This window comes from Colossoma macropomum, unplaced genomic scaffold (assembly GCF_904425465.1).
Source record: "Colossoma macropomum unplaced genomic scaffold, Colossoma_macropomum, whole genome shotgun sequence".
NCBI classification, from domain to species: domain Eukaryota; kingdom Metazoa; phylum Chordata; class Actinopteri; order Characiformes; family Serrasalmidae; genus Colossoma; species Colossoma macropomum.
In genome coordinates, this window is record NW_023494810.1 from 3,890,485 (window position 1) to 3,908,650 (window position 18,166).

Sequence of the window (18,166 nt, forward strand, 5' to 3'; positions counted from 1 at the left end):
CATATAAGAAACTAAGCTGCAAAAACAGCCTATTTTAAATTCATTGTTTCTGTGATGTCACAAGAACCAACTCCTTTACATATATCCACCTATTCAGCCTACCACAGTTTAGCCCCACCCATTCGTTTTCGTTCTAAGGAGTGTTTCAGCTCTGTGTTTTTTTTTTTTTTAATGTGACACAATACAGAACAGCCAGTCAGTCCAGGAGTCATTCACATATGTCAATCTTAAAGGCACAGTAATAAAAACAGCCTGTTTAAATTCTAAGGGAAAAGAGAGGAAAATGGTCATGTAAAAATTAATTCTAACCATTTTTGATACCACAAATTACAAGCAAAATGTAGGATATGGGCCTTTTAATGTGAGTGGATCAACCAAATGAATATACTATTTATCTTTGTATGGTCATTTCTATTGCTCTTCAAAACTGTAATGTATTTTTCTTGTTTGAATAGAAGAAAAGTGCAAATATTTTTATTTAGTCATACTTTTATTATTCCTTTACACTCACATAGACAGAGAATCTGCAAAAAGGAAAACCAAAAGGAATCTGTAAAAGGAAACTAAGGGGTCAGAAAGATGTGAAAGCTGCAGGCATTTCCATGTAAATGACAGCTTATCAGGACAGGGTGAGTTAAGAGATGTGATGTAAAAAGTCTTTCAGCATCTACTCTCTAGTTCTGTGGTGGTTTATCATGTGATTATGTGTGACTGTGTATCAGTGTCTGTGTAACATTCCAGCGTTTAAGCAATAACCAACACATTTCACCTGTGATTTTAGCATCTTGCTGAACAGATGGAAATGATATCTGAAGGATTGTTCTGCTTTAGGGAGTGAAAATGTGGACAGGGTTAAATCCACAGTGACGTAGAAGACCTAGCACCAACAGGCAAGTTTTCAGGCCGAGAAATGTTAAATGCACTGATCTGCCAACCACATCAGCCTTTCCAGAAGGGACGTTAGCAGGCTTTAAAGGAACAATTAAAATAAAAAATAAAATTTTTGAATACACCAAAGTACGTCACTTTACTTAAAGGGGAATTCCACACATTTTTTTTTTTTACATTTTTGCATAATTAAATCAAGACGTACCCAAACTCAGTGCTTTGATCTCAAAAAGCACAAGGGGCAGTCGTGAGCTGGAAGTTAGGGAACCAGCCTTGTGATCGGAAGGTCACCGGTTTGATCCCCTGAGCTGACAGGACATGACTGAAGTGCCCTTGAGCAAGGCAACTAACCCCCAACTGCTCCCCAGGTGCCATGGATAGGGCTGCCCACTGCTCTGGGCAAGTGTGCTCACTGCCTCCTAGTGTGTGTGTTCATTAGTGTGCATGTATGTGGGTGTTTCACTGAACTGCAACATATCAAATGTTGAAACTGAGAAATTTTATTGTTTTTTGAGAAATATATGCCCATTTTGAATTTGATGCCAACAAAACGTTCCAAAAATGTTGGGACGGGGGCCTGTTTACCACTGTGTTTCATCACCTCTTCTTTTAATAACACTCTGTAAGCGTTTGGGAACTCAGAAGACACTGCTGTAGTTTTGAAAGTGAAATGTTTTCCCATTCTTGTTTGATATGGGATTTCAGCTGCTCAACAGTTCAGGGTCTCCTTTGCTGTATTTTTCATTTCATAATGCGTCAGATGTTATCAGTGGTGACAGGTCTGGACTGCAGGCAGGTCAGTTTAGCACCCGGACTCTTTTAATATGGAGCAATGCTGTTGTTATACATGCAGAATGTAGTTTGTCATTGTCTTGCTGAAATAATCAAGGCCTTCCCTGAAAAAGACGTCGTCTGGATGGCAGCATATGTTTTAAAAACATGTATATATCGTTCAGCATTAATGTGCCTTCACAGATGTGCACGTCACCCATGCCATGCACACTAACGCCCCCCTATACCATCATGAAAACTGGCTTTTGAACTGTGCACTGATAACAAGCTGAGTGGTCTTTAGCCTGGAGGACACAGTGTCCATGATTTCCCAAAAGAATTTCAAATTTTGATTCTTTGGACCACAGGACACTTTTCCACTTTATCTTGGTCCATTTTAAATGAGCTTGGGCCCGGAGAAGGTGGCTGTTTATATCTGGTTTCTTCTTTGCGTTTTTTAGTTTTTTGACTTGCATTTGTGGATGTAGGGATGAACTGTTTTCACAGACAGTGTTTTTCAGAAGTGTTTCTGAGCCCATGCAGCAATTTCCACTACAGAATCATGTCTGTTTTAAATGCAGTGCTACCTGAAGGCCCAAAGATCACGGCCAGCAAACACTGGTTTTTGGCTTTGTCCCTGACATACAGAGATTTCTCCTGTTTTTCTGAGTCTTTTAATGATATTATGTACCGTAGATGATGAAAAGCAAAAGTTCTTTGCTATTTTACATTTGAGATGTTTTTCTTGAATTGTTGCACTATTTGATCGTGCAGTCTTTCACAGAGTGGTGAACCCCTCCCCATCTTTACTTCTGAAAGACTCCGCCTCTCTGGGATGCTCTTTTTATAACTAGTCATGTTACTGACCTGTTGCCAATCAACCACCAGGCTTTTTTTTTTTAGCAGTACACAACTTTACCAGCCTTTTGTTGCCCCAGTCTGTCCCTGTTGTTGGCATCAAATTCAAAATGGGAAAATATTTTTCAAAAAAACAAAATTTCTCAGTTTCAACATTTGATATGTTGTCTTTGTACTATTTTCAATCCATCATTGCATTTTGCTTTTGTTTACATTTTGCACAGCATCCCAACTTTTTTGGAAATTATTCTTATATAAATATCCACAGAGATGAAAAAATAATAATGAGAAAAACAATGTTCTATATTAGTACGTTTCCCAGCACAGTTTTCAATCACAGTATGCTATGCTCTGCTGCCAACCGCAAACCTGTCACTTTGAAGAGGTGGATCACTCAGTATGCAAAGGTCTTGCCTCCAGCACAGACGCAAGCCTATCATAATACTGCACTATCAGATCAAACAACACTGTCACAATAGTAACTGTTGTCAGTATACAAACGGTATGACAGCATTGTTACAGTGAGGCATAGTCAAATGTGTGAATAAAGCAATAAGCCACTTAAGTGTGGCTGGGAGGCACGACTCAAGGCTAGATTTACACTTGCTGGTGAAACGTCCACACAACTAGTTGCATGGTGAGTTGCATGCAACAGTTTTCATGCAACTTGACAGTTATATATAGCAAAGTTGCACATGCCACGTTAACAAATTAGCTGCTCATATTTTTGTTATGCATATCATTCTTGCTATACCGTCACCTGTGAGGTGTAATTTACACATTTGCATCTATATTATATCTTCGTATAGTTTTTCCAGCTGTCATTGGTGTTTTTTTTTCTTTATCTATATGTGTCATTTATCTATATTTTAAGCTTTACTATATCTTTGAGTATGTTTTGTCTGTTGTGTAGGTTAATTGTTTGAAAACAAATGTTTAAGTAGCCATTGCGGCTGTGTCGTCTTGCTCATTCAGTCGTAGAAGCACAAATACATCACAGGCCTCCTCTTCTGTAACATTTCATTTTTAGGATTCTAAATGAATCTTATCTCTGTAAAGTTAGGAGACAGCAAGCGAGGAGAATGTGTATAAACCAACCAGGCATAACATTCTGACCACCTCCTTGTTTCTACGCTTATTGTCCATTTTATCAGCTCCACTTACTATAGAGGTGCACTTTGTAGTTCTACAGTTACAGACTGTAGTCCATCTGTTTCTCTGATACTTTGTTAGCCCCCTTTTACCCTGTTCCCGGTGGTCAGGACCCCATCTTCTGTTTTCTGTTTCTTGTCCATTGGATCCAGTGAAATAAATGATTTTAAAGGATCATTCAAGGTGATCATGTGATGCATTCTTGGTGTTTTGATTGGCTGTGAAACATTTGCAACTGCCGTAGCTAAGTGCAGAGTGCAACTCAAGTGCAATTAAGTTTCATGTTGGTTTCATGCAATTAAAGTTGCAAGAAACTTTCACAGTGTAAAGCCAGCCTTAAATTTCTCAAATGGAAACAAAATATAATGAGCTAGATTCATAAAGCGTACCACAGGTTTACAGTTACGTTACGCAGTAACACATTTGCTCATTGATAATGAGGATTAGCACCACGTTTGTATGACACTAACATGATAAATCAAACTTCCCCTCATTTGCATGTGCCATCAGTGATCCATAACAGAACACTGCCACTCCGTTGATTCACCAGTATATCTAAATGGCATTTTTTATCTGTTTGGGTTGAATATTATGGGAAGCATTACAAGTTCAGTTGTAGGAGTAAAGGAGGAAAGTGACTTGCTTGATAAGGATGTCAGTGCGCATTAGTTCAGAATTCAATTCAATCCAGTATTGAATTGAATTCTGTATTAATTCAATTCAATTCAATTCAATACTGGATTGAATTGAATTCTGTATTAATGTGCACTGACATCCTTATCAATCCAGTATTGAATGTGATTTTGGTTGGCTTTTACCTAAGACACATAAAAATGCCAGCATGCTGACTACCCACATTTTGGGAGGCGTAGTGTAGTTTTATGAATCTGGCCCATTATGATAACATACATGGATGCTCAATAATGCTTAATTTATTACTACTAATAAAAACTGCAATAAACATTTCTTATTGCAATAAACAATCCAATCCTTATATATACAAACTGAAATTCAATGACAGGTGCACCTTAAAGTAGCTGAGCACAAATTAGAAGTGGTCTATACTTTTGACATTCGGCATGCTACGGTTGTAAAGCAACATAAAGGTCAATCATTATCCTATGAACAGCCCAGTGATTGTAAATAAGCTGTACAGTGCTGTGGAAATGTATTCATTCCTGTCCCACATAGATTTCCTCCATGTTTGCATATTTGTCACCCTTAATTGTTTCAAACAAAACTTAATATAACACAGACTACCAGAGTAAACACAAAATATCATTTTAAAGCAATAATTTCATTTATTGACAAAATCCAACACCAACTGACCCTGTGTGAAAAAGTAATTAGCTCCTTAGTTACTCACTCAACCAAATAACCAGGTTTAGCTGATAACTGGCATCAGTTAAACTAGTCACACCCAGTCTAGATTATTGCCAGCCCCCTTCAGCATTTTACACTGGCTTTGAACATGACTCGGCTAAACAGATTTTAGAAGTGGAACTATCCATTTTAGAAAAAAAAGCAAGCTGGGTCTCCATAAAACCCATACTGAGATTATTGGCTGATGAATCTGAGCAGCTGGGTAATGTGAACAGTGGCCTTTTGTGCGAGTGTGGTCAGGTGTTGGTCACAACCTGAGATAATCTGCTAATCCACCGAACGCTGACTGTGCCTTCATTCACTTAGTGGGTAAGATGAGAAGTCTGACTGATAGGTGATCTACCGGAGAGTAGAGCGCACCAAAAGACATCCAGGGTTCGTTAGGGGCGCCAACTTTCAACATTCAGGCCGGGCAGACTGCGGGGCTATTCATGTGCAGGTGATGTGATGAGAATTTCTGAAACCATGTGAATAGATCTGCTGTTTCTGTGAAACACTGTGCATAACGAAGAAATCAAATCTGAGCATCAGGCTAAAGAAGGATTAGTGAAAGATGTTGTCCAGCAGAGGTAAAATACTGGTAGCCTCTTTCTTTCAGGATGTGAGAGAACCACAAAACAAGGACTTCGTCATATTCATACAACTACATATAAATGATCTAGCTGTGAAGAGATTATCAAAATGAATTTACAAAGAGAGTAAAAAATAAAAAGAAAATCTCTCAATGCAAAGATGTTCGATATTAAATCAAAGGTATCTCAATCAAAGGCATCAGGGTGATAATCAATTCTTGGACAACATCTGTATTGTGAAAAAGAAACAGGGCAACGGTCAAAACGCAAGTGCTTCTATTCAGCGCTGCTATGAGTTACATATATTCAGTTCTTCAGCAGTCCCAGCTTTCTTAGAGCCTCTCTCCGATCCTCTCCCATGTTGGGAACCACCAGCACATTTAGGCCTGGAGCATGTAAAGGTTTGTGAGGGACAGTGGATGATTGTCCTGATGCTGCTTGGGGTTTGCCAGTAGACACAGTGTTTCTGCCTCTCTGGATGTTTCCAAGGTTGCTACTGCTGACCACTGTGGAGGAACGTTGTAGGTGGTTCTGAGAAGCTGCAGAACTTTGACAGTCTGAAATCTCAGAGTTGGACATGCTGCTTCCCCAACCCGTTCCAGACCTCTCCAGGGTGGCAGATTTACCCCCCGCAGGCTTGACGTGGTGCAGTTGAGGAGGAACTGTAGCTAGGTCAGTCATGGAACGATGGTGGAGAACACTGCTGCCTTGGCTTGGTTGGTTCCTCGATTCCTGGTTCCTTACAGACGCACAAGGAGGAAGTGGCCTACTCTGGGACAAGTCTGGAACTGAGCCAGAGGAAGGCTGTAGACTTTCACTGGGGTGGCCTTTGGTAGAAGGTTTCGAATCGGATTCCTTCAGCAGACCCAGTTTAGATAAAGCCTCCAGCCTCACTTGCTCTGGTTTCATCAGACCTTTACTTCCAGGAGATGTAGATAAACAATGTATAGTTGAGTCTGCATTAGGAGCAGTGGTTCCCTTGTGATTCAGAACAGTTATGTGAGAGGGTATCTTTTTGGGTTTGGGGGCCACGGCTGGAGGACTGTTCTTACTGCCCTGGTTTTCTATCGGTTGGATGTTCTGAGAGAAGACTTTCCTTCCATCGTTAGAATGTGTATGAGGCTGTTTCTCGTCTTCAGGGTTTTTTCTCAAGGCTACCTTTTTACGCAGCTGCACTAGACCCTCATAGGTCAGAGGCCCCCGAGGGGACTGGTCATTCTGCAGTCCTCGATCTCTCTCGTTGCTGCTTTTGACTATGACTGGAGGAGGAATCACGACTACATTCACCTCTGATGGAACACGAGGACCATCCTTGTCACTTTTGTGCGAAGTCACTTCTTTGGATGGCAGTTTCTCTTTGGAATCAGCTGGTTTGGGAGGGATATGAGCATTGTTGTTTGCCAGAACGAAAGGAGTTGGAACCAAGTAATTCAGGATTTGGTTGTGCTCCGAGCTGCCAAACATCCGAGGATCATCAATGTAATGCTTTGGGACATCTGAGGGGGAAACGAAATTTCACCTTCAAACTATTCTGCATATTGGTATATGTTTTATATTAGATATTAAGTAGAAAATGACAACCTTTATGCTTGCTCTGGTCCATGGAAGCAGAAAGGTGAGCTGTTTTGATGGCCACGTTTCCAGGGACAGGAAGACTTTCAGCTTCATCATTGGACAGACCACTGTCATCCTCAGTGTCTAGAGACTCAATGGTCTCCTCCAAGAACATGAGACAAGCCTTCTCTTCTGCAGAAAGATACTGCAGGCTGTCATCACTCTGCAAGAGGTATATATCACAGGAAGATATGCATCATGTTTCATATCAAGATCATACCTGCCTAAAAAAACATGGAAAATGAGTGCCAGCATACAGGGTGATTCAAAAAGATTCATCCAATTTCAAAATGATTCATTTCACTTGTAAATCATTACAGATCAATGCAGTAAACTGTAAATGGTTTGATTGAGCATAAAGTTTATTATATAATTCTACAAGTGCTCAGTATGAACCTCCTCCAGCTGTACAGACAACATCAATGCAATTTCGGAGATCATCCAGTGTTGTTGGGAGTGGCACATAAACAATCCTTAACGTACCCCACAAAAAACAGTCACACGGTGTGAGATCTGGTGATGCTGGTGACCTTTTTCTTGGAACTGTTGGCACCAACGACGAATGCTCTGAGCTGTTGGAGGTTCACTGCCATACTGACAGTCAGAAACTATATGACCCCCTCTTTCGATTGGATTGTGATTGGTTCCTAGGCGCCTCACGGTTGTAAAAATATGGCGCTTTGAAATCGGATGAATCTTTTTGAATCACCCTGTAGGATTCCCCTGTTGAATGTGAAGTATGTCTTTATGAATGGAAGTGGAACTTACAAAGCAAGAGTTGATGCTGACCACACTGTCACAGCTATCAGCACTGTCCATCTCTCCCACTGTCTCCGTGGCAACGCCACCTGGCCACATGTCACTTTTTGGCATTGCAAATTAACCGTGATTTGGCCTTATCATGAACTCTGGTCCTTGAACTGTCCAAAGCAAACACAACTTTATGATCCACCAATATAAAAATAACAACAATTATAACAAGATATTGTGCCTCATTTGTGTAAACTGACACGTATAGTTTTAGGAAATGAAGAGTTTTCATCTGCAGATTTGAGACCCATTTTTAAAGTGTTAAATTGATGGTTGATCCAGTAAAGTTACAAAACTGTCCCATTACACCAAATGTAGTCAATCAGCCAAGACATTTTTGTATCTGAAGTTTTCTCCAACAGTATTACACTGCAGACAGCAGCGGCAAATGCTATGAACAGGGGTGGATACAGGCTACAAAAAAGTAAAACCATATGTAAGACATTTACTGTGTCATTCAAACATTTTTTTAAACATATCTCTTGCTTTTCATACAGAAGCAATAATGAAGATTTTGAAAGAATATCTCATTTTAGATCAGGGATACATGATGATTTCGGAATCACGTCAGTATCAGCACATGTTTACCAGTCAGCTCTTCAAATTTAACCAATACACCAATATGATTACGTCCACCTGTTTCTCTGCATAGTTTGTTAATTTTGCCCCTTTTTTACCTTTATTTTTATACACACACTTAAAACAAGTTGTGTTCATCTGATTCCAATCCCTAAATCCTTGTTTCCATCCTCCACATATTTATCTCTGAATTGCTGACAGTATCACTGCTAATGCAGGACTTGATAAACTCATGTTTGTACCAGCATGATATGAAGCTCCTTCTGCAGTGCTTAAGAGGGAATTCCACTGATTTTTCAGATGTCTGCATAATTAAATGGTTAAGATGTAAATATTCAATCAGATCAGTCATGGTTTGGTGTGAAACGCTCCGTTCTAGAGAAACTTACCAAGTCTGAATTGTTCCCAGTGGTGGTGATGGGAACCAGACGTCCACCTCTAAAACTTATGAATCCACTGCCTGATTGTTTTATAGTCGTTTTGGGAGAAGGTTTTGGCCTAAAACATATATTTTTTAAATCCATTCATGATGGAGAGGTACATGCAGGGCATTATGAGACTAATAGTACCCGAAGAAAACTTTCTTTTTCACATGTATCATTATTTTACCATTTCAACATTACACCAGAGCTGCTAGAGTCACCAGAGCTCCATCTCTGTTGGCTGATCTGCATCTCACCTGCATGAACTGACCCTCCTGCTGATGCTGCTGCTACAGCATAAACTAAAACTATCTAATTAACCACTGCTCCACCTGTTTTTAACCGTTTTGTAGTATAATATTTTATACTAATGCTGTCTGCTAGCCGGAGTTGTCCAGAGGAGGATGGGTTCCCCTTTTGAGTCTTGGTTCCTCTCAAGGTTTCTTCCTGTTGCTCTTAGGGAGTTTTTCCTGGCCACTGTCGCCACTGGCGATACTCATGGGGTCTCGGACCTGGGTTTTTCTGTAAAGCTGCTTTGTGACAACACCTGTTGTAAAAAGCGCTTTATAAATAAACTTTGACTTGACATATCAAAACTCAGGAGACACGTGTAGGTTCACTGGTCATTTTGGAAAAGAATTATATTTGGGTTGTAGACATCACAGCTTCTGGTTCCAATCACCACCACTGTAAAAACATCAGTACGTTTCTCCACAATGAGCCACTTCACATCAAACCACTCTGAATGACTGCATCTCACTGACAAAGTTTGAAAAATGAGTGGAATTCCCCTTTGAAACTGGAGCTGGGAGATTGAGAGTGTGTTGGTGGCTCAGGAAGAACCGGCGCTTAATCACCTCAGTTATGCTGATTCAGATTTTGTTTAGTCAGAAATGAAATTTGGAATGTCATGTATTCAGTGAATGCATTTTCATTTATCATTATTATTTTTATTAATATGATTTCAATTATTCATAAGATAAATAATACTGGAAGTAAATTTGAGCAGTCATTTTGGGCCGTTGATAAAAGTGGGTGGGCCTAGGCCCGCTGGGCTCAATCATAGCATCGCTCCTGGCTGGCACTACAAAGCTAATACAGCTAATACACAATAGAAATACAGAATCCATTAATTAGCATCGTGTGAACTGCTTGTGTGAGTCATAACCCACTTGTCACGTTGAGTTACTACTACTTACATATTTGACACTATGACATATTATTAATAAGAAAATGAAAATTGATATGTTAGCAGTAGCAGTCTTCGCCTGTTTTTATAAAGAATAATGTCATACTAGGCCTGAAAGGTTAATCGTTTTTTAAATCGAAATCGCTATTTAAGACGGTGCAATTTTCAAATCATATGAGCTGCATTTGTTTTTTTTTAACCTCTTATTGACCAGGGTATATTTTGGTTTTTCCATCTGAATTTACTTGACCAAATCGTAAGGCAAATTATTCAGTAACTGCATAAAATAAATGTAAATTTTTATTTTATTTATTTATTTTTTGTAAAAGCTCCCCTCAAACAGAACGTGTTTTATGAGCACACATATTGCTATATGTTTACAATTTACTGCTGACAGCCAAAAATCTTAGACGCTCTTTGTATTATTTTATAAAAATAATTTTTACAGAGCAGATCACTGAAGAGACGCCATCTGTTTATAGTTTATAACCCAGATTTGTGGTAAAATGGGTCGACTTTCAGTAGAAAAACAAACTAGTTCAGCTTCTTTTATTATAAGGGTTTAAAATGACATCACCCATCTATTTGACTGGAAAGAAGACAGTTACAGCTCTCATACGACCCCCACCTTTAGAATGTAGCTTATGAAATATGAAAGTTATGAAGAATATGACGAAGTGCGTTTTGGAACCAATGGTGGTCTCAAGGAGTTGAAAAGGTTAATTATAGCGTACACACATACATAAGATAGTCCTTCAATGTTCTTAAAAATGATGGTTCTTCAGTAAAGACAATCATTTTATATAGAATCATGAACACTCGAAGACCCACTTTCATGCTTAAGTGGTTCTCTGCATGGTGAAAATGTTCTTCAAATTGAAGGAAAATGTGTTGTATATGGTTCTATACAGCACCAAAAAGGGTTCTGCTATTGTTACAAATGTCAAGCATAACAATAGAAGAACATTTTGGTGCTACATAGAACCCTTTTCACAAATGTGCTATAAAGAACTATATATATATATATATACATACACATACAACACAATGTCCATAAATTTAGAGCAACATTTAATCATTCAAAGAACTTTAAGCATGACAGTGAGTCAGTGAGTGTTTATGGTTCTATATAGAACCATTATCTTTACTAAAGAACCCTTAAAGAACCATCTTTTGTAAGCGTGTACATTAGCAGAAATGTTGTTTTAGGTTCTAAGAGGGGAAATTGAGCCTAATAAGAGTTTGGGAAATGCCTGTAGATATAATTTAGATAGACCAATCAAAGGCAACCAAACCTTCACATGTTGTGACATCACAACCACAACTTACTTGCAGTTTGGCTCACTGTGATCAGGGGTCGAGCCTTCTTGGCCAAAATAAATCAGGCCTGAATCTTAATTTATAAAATATCACAATTTAAATTGTAGCTGCAATATTAGTAGGAAAAATCGTAATTAGATATTTTCCCCAAATCGTTCAGGCCTGTGTCATACAGTGTTAAAACCACATAAGCAAACAGGGACACAAATATGGGAAATCATGCACTGGTGCAGAAATCCCTCATTTTATGTACATATCTAATACATAAACATTTCTAAAATCCAGAAGATGAAAATAAATCTACTTGGATCAGAATAACAGAAGTGTAACACACTTGTATCTGGTTACGAGTGTAGTAAAACGAATAAAACAGACATTTGAGTGAAGAAGCCCAGCCTCACCTACATGCTCTGCTCGTCTGAAGTGCAATAAATACATCATTAAAAACTGATTTGAAAAACTGTTCAAATCTAAACATCTACTTGATGCTGATATTATTTTTTGAGGGGATCTCTGCCAATACAGATATGATTCCAATTTCACTGCATCCCTATAAGCAAGTGTGTTTGAGATTATTTAACTTTGGATGCTAAACATGTCGATCTTGGCTGATCAACTATCATTTGAAATAAGATGAAAATTGCATAAATATGGTTTTTGGCCAGCTACATTCGGGTTAAGGTTACACGGGTCGAGGTAGCTGGTCATAGATCAGTTCAAAAGGGCAGAGGGTATAAGAGCTGTATCTAGTTCTCTGTGCAGTGTTAGCTGATTGCTATACTGGATGTATCAGGTGACTCGGATTGTAGCCCACGCTACTCTAAGACCTTCTAATAAGATCAAGTTCAGCATGAATGGAAGGCGACATGTATCGTCTGCAGATTTAAAGTAATGCAAAACTGTCTAACTCACTATAGTACTACTTCTAAAGGCTTCCACCGATAGATAGTTTACAAATGAGGCATGAAGAATAAACCATAAAGCGTGGTGCAGACGGGTCATCTTTATTTTAAGATTTTTGTCAATGCATAGTGTAGTCGGGCTTAGGATTAGATCTGGAAATCCTCACTTTGAGCTAAAAATGTTGCTTTGAACATTTGATTGTGCCTTTTTGTCAGTCACTGAAATATCTACTCAAAGAGCTGCTATTCTGCATTTTTCATCTATTTTACTGTTTATCCCCAAGCGTCACTTATAATGGTCCTAATTCATTTCATATTAATATTTTCCAGCCTCTCTTCATCCACTAGAATTAAACAGACCATTTGTGTTTCTGTATGTTTATGTAAATGAGCTCTGTTCTGACTTGCTGCCCTCTATTGCGTCTCATTCAAAAAGCAGTTCGGGATGAAACACTCTTTAACTTCAGCATTAATGGGTGGAGCTACACTGCTGTAGGCTGAATATGTAAATATATATATACACACCGATCAGGCAACATTATGACCACCTCCTTGTTTCTACACTCATTGTCCATTTTATCAGCTCCACTTACTATATAGGTGCACTTTGTAGTTCTACAGTTACAGACTGTAGTCCATCTGTTTCTCTGATACTTTGTTAGCCCCCTTTTACCCTGTTCTTCAGTGGTCAGGACCCCCATGGACCCTTACAGAGCAGGTACTATTTGGGTGGTGGGTCATTCTCAGCACTGCAGTAACACTGACGTGGTGGTGGTGTGTTAGTGTGTGTTGTGCTGGTATGAGTGGATCGGACAGAGCACACCAGACACAAGGAGGTGGCCCTAATGTTATGCCTGATCAGTATGTATATGTAAATTAATTCATTTTCATAAAAAAAAACAAAACAAGGAATGTTCTGCTTGTTTACGTATTCTATCAAACTCTTATTTTATAAAACTGAGGAAAACTTGGCGTTCCATGATATGAGCCCTTTAAAATGTATATGAGCCAAATTATATAGTCATAAAAAAGTCATAAAAGTCATAAATATTCAAAGTCATAAAAAAAAGAAATCTGGCCTAAAAAGTTCACTTATGACAGAACAACCAGTCCTCAAATCTGTTTCTGCCTCCATGGTTCGAATTTATTCAGTGTCATCCTACCGGTGAAACTCACCTAGTTCCTTGTATTTGAATATGACGTGTTTGAAGATAAGATTGGTTTTAACTGCAGGGCAATCTTGCTGGGTGTCATGCAAATGTAAAGTGAGGCCTGGTATTGCTGTGAGTGGAGATTTATGGACGATTTTGAAGTGTAACATTCACATCAGCATTAAATTCGCAAGAATTAAATACAGTAGCCTTTCCTTACTGTGGAGTTACGGCACTTCGTATTTGAAAGTCATCACAGATCATATTCCTCATACCTTCACACCCACTGTCTGCACATTTGGGCAATAACTGGATATATTTACTGAGTGTCGTGTACAGTTTTGATCTCACTTTGGAAGCTTAGCATCTTATTTTAGACCAAACGTGTCTCAAAAAGTTCCTACGCTGACAGAGGCTATTCTAAGAAGTTCAAGTGTAGCTCAGAGGGAACTCGGTAGTTACTTTTTGAAGTTTACTCAGTGTTTTCAACCCTTTTTTGCTACTTTTACATCATTATTTCTCTGTATGACTGCAGTTGATATCCTCAACCCACAAACATTTTAGGTTTATGACCACGCCACACCCTGAAGCATAACTCAACACTGAAATAACTCATGTGGGTCACATTTTTATCACAGGTTTGTCAAAAGACGAAAACAAACACATCCTCAACTCAGACATGCACCACAGTAGGACAGAGTGTAATGAAAATACTAAAAAAAAAAAAAAACTGAAGCAAAATGTATTTTTAAGTGGTTATAACAGGTGCTATAAAACCAAAGCCAGTCCATTAGACACTGCTGAGCAATAAACTCACATTATTATTCTTATCGCATAACTGATACTCTCATATACATTTTCCAACCACCGGTTTAAAGGGGAATTCCACCGAGTGTTCAAAAATTCTGTATAATTCAATCATTATGAAGTAAACAAAGTCATTTAGTCATCTGGGTTGGTGTGAAATGCTCCTAACTGAGTGTTCGCAGTGGTGGTGATAGGAACCAGACATCTGAAGTATTTAATGCCTTTAAATATAGAACGTTATTACATGAAATGGTACTGCCTGGTGCCTAAGACATCTTAAAAAATTATATATATATGGACAGATATCCAAAATATCTCTCTCTCTCTCTCATATAATATATGTGTTTTTTTGTATATATTCTTCTTTTTATATTGTATCACCCTTATTATTATAACCGTGCTGTGTTGTGTGACTGATACTGGCTGCTAAAGCTCCTTTGGGATCAATAAAGTATCTATCTATCTATCTAATCTATCTATATTGTTTTACAACACTTTTGAGATACAGTTTTGGCCTGAAATGTATCTTTTAAAAGCACTTCATGGTGGAGGGGTACATGCAGGGTGTTATAAGGCGAAAGTGTGCCCAAAAGAAAGCTGATTTTTCCAGATTTACTACTATTTTACTATTTTAGACATATAAAAAAAAGCTTAAAAGACATGTGTAGGTCCACTGGTGGGTTTGGACAATAAATAAAAGACTTAACATCTCAACCACTAAATAAATCATGCAGGAATTTTGAAAAATCTCTGGTATTCCCCTTCAACTTACCCACAGTGTTACAGACACAGGGCTTGCCATCACAGTGACTTCAGCTGTTTTCTAAGGTTTATGACTATTACCGCCTAACCTAGTTGTGCCAATGAACTGTGTTGCACAAGAGAGAAAGTTGATCTTTGTTATCTCTCTCTGTGACAAACGGCTGTGAGGAGTCCACTCGAATCTTGCCAGGAGTCAAATTTCACTGAAGAAAGCTTTTCTAATTTACCTCAGAGCCAAATAACCGCTGCACGAACCTGAGCTAAGGCGAGGGGTATTTACGTTTATTCAAACGCTAAAACTGTTTTACTCACTTAGCTTTGTGGTTCGCTCAATCCACAGTTCTTATTCGCCATCTTCATTTCTAACTTTCCGTTCCACCTTAAATGTTAACGCAGTTCCATTCTGGCGCGTGAGCATGTGTACATGCGCTCGAATGGAACTGCTGCGCTACTTAAGGTGGAACGGAAAGTGTGAAAATAAAGCTGGAATACAAGAAGTCAGTTTTAGCCTCGTTCAGTCCAGGTTACCGAGGCTTTATCTAGGCTCTGCCCACAATAAGACTAAGTGTCTTTCACCTCAAGCAAAGCCTGAAATAACTCCATCTCACAAACATCACTGAATCACTATCACGGACTATAACTAACCCACCTGGGCAGTTCTGAGACAATCACAGCCTAATATAACGGTTTCAACGCGTCTTCCCGCTCTGACTGTTTAGAAATGGTCGATAATGTACAAACAAAAACAGGAAAACTCACCTTTACCGAGGTTCTGCAGATAAATCCGGGTTTTGAGTGTGTGTGAGTAGTAGAGCACCTGCTTTCTGGTCCAGGTGAGATTATGAGCGAGGGATCACAGTCCGTCATAATCCTGACCAATCAGTACATAGCATCCCCCGCCCACCTGTTAACGAGCCAATCAGCGTTTATCAACAGCATTACAGCGCGAACAGGGGGCGTGTCATAGGCTCAATCCCAAATTGCTCCCTGTTGGACTTTCAGGGCACCTTTTATTTGATGAGCTGTTCAGAGTAACATGGGGAGTAGGAGGAAATTTAGGATTTGGATAAGAGTCTGAATCTCAAAATGCATTTGGGTGAAGAAAAGCTGTTATTTTTGCACTATTTTGTTTACATTTTTACGGAGCCCTGCTGGTGACATCCTGTATAAATAAAAGTAATGCGTGGCCACGACTTAGTAAGGCGTGGGAATGAGATGATTAAGTCGTGGCCACGGCTTAGTAAGTCATGGCCATGCATTAGGATCTCGTTCCCACGTGTTAATAAGGCATGGCCACGCGTAATTTTTATTTATACAGCATGTCACCAGCAGGGCTCTGTACATTTTGACACTTCAGTCTGTCTTCTTTATTTCGTTTTTGGGAGGACTGCTACTGTTTTGTCACATGTTGATGCTGCCACATCCATTTCTCTATAATTTAGGGCAATTCTACAAGCAAAAGCTGCATCCCAGGTGGACCGTGTGGACGTCTGCAGAATGCCTGCCTCTTGTGGAGTAGATAGATGGCAAAACAAGCATTCTACCAAAACAGGTCATTCTACCAAAACGTCCATTTTTGTGTCCCTAGCGTTTACAGATATATTACACTTGAAAAACACGTTAGGATTACAATTTATTTATTTTTTAAAATTAAACAAGTTATTTTAACAATTACACCTTCTTGAGCCTCAATTTAGCAATATTGGTTTAAATCGATTATATAGAATTCCAAGCACCACAGAAGAGCTTGTCCCCAAAGTCAAGTCAAGGCTGAGGCCATATTTTGAAGAAAAAAAAGATTCTGCAATTTTAACTATAATAATCTATACATGACTATGGAATATATGGAATATAAATTAAATGACATAAAGAAAACGAATGCCAAATAAATATTATAAAATATATAATGAAAGTTGTTGTCCCCAGGAGTCGTGTCACTGGTATTACCGTGTTACAAAAAATCTCTTATTTTGAAATAAAAGTCACACTGATGACATCACTTGACTTCCTTTTACCTGTTTTCTGAGGATCTATGAAGAAAAGCACATGGTGAGTCCACTGTGTCTTTCAGTTATCAGATTTTCTCATTAAGCTCATGATTTCATATGAAGCTTTTAGCTGAAGTCACTGGTGTGACCGACTTTATTCTGAGGTAATTGTGAAAAAATAGAATACAAATGGATTAAATTACATATTTTGGTGGATATTCCATGATTGACGATATGTGGTTTGATTCGGCCATTTTATAAGATGCATTTTTCATTAAAAATGTCTCTGGTGTTCCTTTCTTATGTGTAACACCAATGACGATCGGTGACACCAGTGACTCCTATGGAGAGATAGAAAAGTGGACGTTTCTGTAGAATGACCCATATCAAGTCTGCAAGTCTGTGTAAACCCTGGCCGTTATTTCATGTTATATGTAGTGCACTACATACGGGAGTAGGGAACATTATTTCATTTGGCACTCAGCCTGAGCCAAAGTCCTCAATGGCTTCACAGAAGAGGTTCATGAGAGACCTTTTGTTGCAGTGCAAGACATTTGATTAATAAAAATGCAATAATTTCTTTACCTTTCATGCTTAACATATTAATGTATATTGTAATGCTTGTATTGAATTGTTTGTTGTGCCTGGAGAGGCAAAAGCTTTGCTTTGGCTGTACTGTGTTGTATTCTATTAGGCTTTTGGGATCTGGGTGCAGAAACCAAAGTTTCAAGGCCTTGCCGTGCACAGTGTGGGGAGCAGGGGTCCACATGTGAGACTCCCAAATGGACTTTTGGTGCACTATTTGGATGTAGAAGCCATTACTTTATGTCTGATGTAGGGTGTAAGGAGCCATTTAAGTGTAGTCAGAGCCTGAATCACAAATATTGTAGCTCCCTCTTGGATACAGTTTGCACTATATTGGGTCCATTTGAAATTCAGCCAAGACTTGATATGGATTGAGCAATAGGTGATAATGTTTAACTACCAAATGCTGGGTG

General features: G+C 38.8%; 1 protein-coding gene across 1 annotated transcript; it reads right to left on the reverse strand.

The window, feature by feature from the left end:
• Positions 1–4,947: 4,947 nt before the first annotated feature.
• Positions 4,948–16,043, reverse strand: zgc:158258 (uncharacterized protein LOC791186 homolog). The gene is made up of 4 exons (XM_036559477.1): positions 15,940–16,043; positions 8,007–8,158; positions 7,206–7,401; positions 4,948–7,120 (listed from the first exon to the last, which is right to left on the reverse strand). The coding sequence occupies exons 2-4, from the start codon at positions 8,109–8,111 to the stop codon at positions 5,931–5,933; spliced, it is 1,491 nt and encodes a 496-aa protein (XP_036415370.1). The 5' UTR covers positions 8,112–8,158; positions 15,940–16,043; the 3' UTR covers positions 4,948–5,930.
• Positions 16,044–18,166: the final 2,123 nt, after the last annotated feature.

Coding starts and splice junctions, on each gene's coding strand:
- zgc:158258 (XM_036559477.1), bottom strand. CDS start 8,111: ATGCCAAAAAGTGACATGTGGCCAGGTGGCGTTGCCACGGAGACAGTG. Junction 7,402..8,006: donor TCAGCATCAACTCTTGCTTT/GTAAGTTCCACT, acceptor TACCTCTTGCAG/AGTGATGACAGCCTGCAGTA. Junction 7,121..7,205: donor GGACCAGAGCAAGCATAAAG/GTTGTCATTTTC, acceptor TTTCCCCCTCAG/ATGTCCCAAAGCATTACATT.